Source organism: Orycteropus afer, unplaced genomic scaffold (genome assembly GCF_000298275.1).
Source record: "Orycteropus afer afer isolate SDZICR_OR568_19922 unplaced genomic scaffold, OryAfe1.0 scaffold00035, whole genome shotgun sequence".
NCBI classification, from domain to species: Eukaryota; Metazoa; Chordata; class Mammalia; order Tubulidentata; family Orycteropodidae; genus Orycteropus; species Orycteropus afer.
Window position 1 is genome coordinate 6,406,567 of NW_006921622.1, and position 4,464 is coordinate 6,411,030.

The window sequence follows — 4,464 nt, forward strand, 5'->3', positions numbered from 1 at the left end:
AAAAAAGTACCTATCACTATCATCATTATTTAGTGCTTTTGAAATCTATCCAGACTTCCTGACAAGGTAGTGTAGTGGGTTCGTGCTTTGATACATTCCTTCTGCTCCAAAGTAACAGTGATAGATAGAATAGCTATCACATAAAAGGGCTAAGAGAAAAGAAAAACATCTGCATGGACCAAAATCAGAATAAAAGCAGAGAATAAATATCAAGTCTGAAGCACCAGGCTTGGGGCATCCAGGTCCTGAAGCAAGCACAAAGTTCATGTTCAAAAGAAAACAGAAGAGACTCAGCACACTTCAAACATGGTGGTGACCTAGAACAAGTGATTCCAGTGAGGTTCTTACTTGTAAAAGAAATCTGAAACACACCATTGCTCCATACATAGCTGTGATCCTGAAAAGAGCAGAGAATAGGAGGGAGGGACACAAATACAGAAGTTTATGATCAATTTGAACTTCTCAATGGCTAAAACAGGTATGATTAAATTAATCAGCAGTAGCATGCAAAGGTGGCATAAAGAGTTTGTGATTAGCTGCTAACCTAAAGGTGGGCAGATCAAACCCACCCACAGACATCACAGAGGAAAGAGCTGGCAATCTGATTCTATAAAGATTACAGCCAAGAAATCCCTATGCACCATACTCTGTAACACATGGCATTGTTGTGAGTTGGAATCAACTTGGTGGCAGTGGGTTTGCAAGATTAGTTTGCTATTTACAGTTGTCAGTGCTTCTGATGGGCTATGTAAAGACATTTTCTTGAAAATGTTAGACAACCAGTCTTAGGATCAATGGAATCCCTATTTAATTAATATGATAGTCCATTGAAGTCAGGCTAAACCCCATGGTAGCCACCAATAAGAGAGTAACTCCAAACCAAACCACACTCATTGCCATCAAGTCGATTCCAACTGACAGTGACTCCATTTGGCTTTCTGAGGTGGTAGATCTTTACAGACGTAGATTGCCCAGTCTTCCTTCCACAGAGCAGCTGTACATTTGAATTGCCAACCTTCTGGTTAGCAGTCAAATGCCTTAGGCATTACACCACCAGAGCTCCTCATAATGCATACAGATCATGTATAATACATACATAACACAGTTATAATACACACTACATTATGCACATCTGGGAAATAATTCTATTGACACACTCTTCTTTGAAGAAATTTTCAACTTAATGGAACACATCTGTTGAGTTATGTTTTCCTCAAAAGGAACTACGTTTGTCTTTTAAAAATTATGTAAGACTAGAATAAATGAAGAGTAATAAAATAAACTGTATTGTTTCATTCAAAGAAGTTCACTGTAAAGAAAAGACATCCTTTTAACCAAGATCATTATTTCTTTCAGACAATGAGAGCTGTTTTAATGGAGCTCTAACATGCACCTCCTCTAATAGCTGTATACCAGTTCACCAGCGCTGTGATGGTTTTGCCAACTGCCTTGATTTCCATCTTGATGAGTCCAGCTGCTCTGGTATTCCATTTTCATTCAAGTATTATTTGCAATATAAACCAGTAACTTAACCTGTAAACAATAAAACATTAAAAGTTGACATTCTAAATAATGGTAAGCACTGCCCACAAGATAATTAATTAGTGGTTTGGGGATAGGAAAAATGTTGATATTTATTGCTACACTTTAAAAAAGTATATATTTATAACATAATGAACTCATTCATTCTACATAGATATTAAGTAAATAAAGGAAAAAATTCAAGTACTGCTGTAAGTATTTAATAATCTCTTCTTTGCACATTATTGGATTCTATAATAAGAGTTCCCTATATAATCTAATGATGGCATAGTGCCTAAGGCATTTGACTACTAAGCAGAAGGCTGGCGGTTCAAACCCGCCAGACACTCCTCAGTAGGAAAGTTGGACAATATACTTCCGTAGTGATATTGCCTCAGAATCCTAAGGAGGGGTCTCTATGAGTTAGGTTCAATTTGATGGCAGTGACATGAGGGAGAATACAATCCAAATGTTAGTATTTTAATAAGAATTGTATTCTTTATTTTCCCCTTTCTTCATAACAGCATCCTTACTTGCACAATCTAGTTATGTATTTAAAACTTTATTTAGTAAACTGTAGATTGACTTTTAAACATGTTTTTTTCTTCTTCCCCTGGAACATTTATGCAGAATAAGAGTTGATAACGTATACTTGAAATTATACTTTTATCAAAACTGCTCTATAGCTCTATAATTCTTTGAAGTCCATTATAATATCTCTCTTAAGTAATCGAATTTTTATTATTTTATACAGAACATATATGAAGTAATAGTTAAGGGCAATATAAACCACCGAGTTGATTCCAACTCATACAGAACCTATAGTACAAAGTAAAACTACCCCATAGCATTTCCAAGGCTGTAATCTTTATGGAGGCAGTCTGCCACATCTTTCTCCCACACAGTAGCTGGTGGGTTCAAACCACCAACTTTTTAGTTAGCAGTTGAATGCTTAACCACTGAGCCACAGGGATCCTTTACACAAAAGTTCTAACTGAAAACATTACGTTGTGTATCTTCTAAATAAGAATATCATAAAATATGTAAATATATATAATGATAATTAAAATAAAATCATAGTGCAAAACTATTAATTTTTTTGACTGATGGAAATGAGTGATCATGTAGCCCTAAATTTTATGAGCAGAAAAGAAAATCAAGAGGTGAGCAGATCTGTCCCCATAGAATATGAAGAGATGAACGCTTATTGGTATTTTTCACTAACACACATGCTTAAACTTCAGTTAAGTTACCCAAAGGGAAATATTCTTACTCTCTTCACAGAGAGTATTCTTTCCAGAAAGTAAGAAAGGTATTAAAAAGGTGATTCCATTCTTTTTAAACTTTGCAACATATTAAGACCATATCCTAATTTATTCACACAGAGATGAGAGTTTTGTTTTGTTTTGTTTTCATGATGGTTTCTATATGAAAACAAAGGAAAAAATATGCTAAAGCTGGTTATGATTTATTATCTGCTTTAATGTGATGTGTCTTAAAAACAGGGTCAGCAAAGCAGAAGACCTGCTGCTTATGATGAGGGATAGGCAATCTGTAGGTAATAATATCAAACACATTTTTTGTGGTCTCATTTATTTTAGTCACTCACTAATCATTTACAGTTCATTCAAAAAGCATAGGTCATATTGGCACAGCTATTGGGTTAGAGTAAAACAAAGAACTTAGGCAAAATTTTCAGAAACAAAATTTATACCATATTTGATCTATTTCCACTTTTGTATTCTTTTTGGTTTATCAATCAAGTCTGTTGAAAGATAATTTTTCCATTTTTAAGAATGCCTTTAAGCCTGATAAATGCTAAAGATAGAACAAAGCACAGTACACCTTTCTCTCTCTTCCCAAACATCATATTCCTTTAAAGGCAACATTTCATAGATTTTCATGAGCCCCATCTTTCCATCATCCAGTCATTCCCATTGTGATCACACAACAGATGGTAAACACCTGGCCTCACCTCACCTTGAGGTTTAAGTCATTAACAAAAACACCAAGCTGTGCTGGGTAAGTGTTGTGGGTTAAGGATGTTTCAGTGAATGCTATCCATTCCTAAGTTACATGAGGAAAGTATATTATTTTCAGGTTGTGGTTGTTTATGCAGCAGATGATTATTGACCAGAATTTGCCTGGGTAAATTTAAATGGAAAGTGTTATTTCTGTCATTTGCATTAGTTGAGGTTAATGAAGGTTATGCAAAAATGATGCTACAATTCAGGTAATCAACCATTTAAAGGAGAATAAGAAATAGATAATAAGATATAAAATTACAACATGGGATATTATGAGTATATTCATAAATATACATAATATAAATAAATTTCATTAAGGTATATTATATTAATAAAATAGCTTAATAAAATTTCAGAAGGTGTAGTAGTTAAGGCTGTATGTCAACTTGGCTGGGCCTGGTTTTGAGTGGCTGGGCAAGTGGTTGCAGTTATCCCCCATGATGAAACTGACAATCAGCTCCATGGTGGAATCTGCCATGAGCAGCTGACCAGCTGCTTTAAGGATATGATCTGCTTCCAGTACATAAGAAGCTTCGGGAATGGTCTGCAGCTTTTTGGCTTGTTTGAATCCTGTATGTGACTGAGTCATTTTTCAGCAGGCTGCCATGTTGTCTGCTGATCTTGGGACTCTAAATGGACTTGGATCAGTGGACTGCAGTGTGATTTGGTAACATTGAGACTGCTGTTCCTTTTGATTTGTCAACCTTGGGTTTGTCAGCTGTTTGAGTGAAGAAAACCTCCAGCTTCAGTGGGCTGGGATCAAGAGGCAGAGCTGAAGCCCAAGGTCAAGGGGCTTTCACCCAGCCTATAGAGCCCGGCACTTTGAACTCAGACTTCTAGCCTCCAAAACCGTAAGAGAATAAATCCCTGTTTGTTAAAGCCATGCATCTGTGGGTGTTAGAATAGCACTGTTGTT

General features: G+C 35.8%; 1 protein-coding gene across 1 annotated transcript in view; it reads left to right on the plus strand.

Moving 5' to 3' along the window:
• The window catches only part of MALRD1 (MAM and LDL receptor class A domain containing 1), a 1,363,654-nt gene that overhangs the window by 1,166,166 nt on the left and 193,024 nt on the right, over window positions 1–4,464 (plus strand). The window contains exon 35 of the mRNA XM_007936352.1: window positions 1,357–1,482. Within this exon, the coding sequence (XP_007934543.1) occupies window positions 1,357–1,482 (126 nt within the window). The remainder of the gene's footprint in view (window positions 1–1,356; window positions 1,483–4,464) is intronic.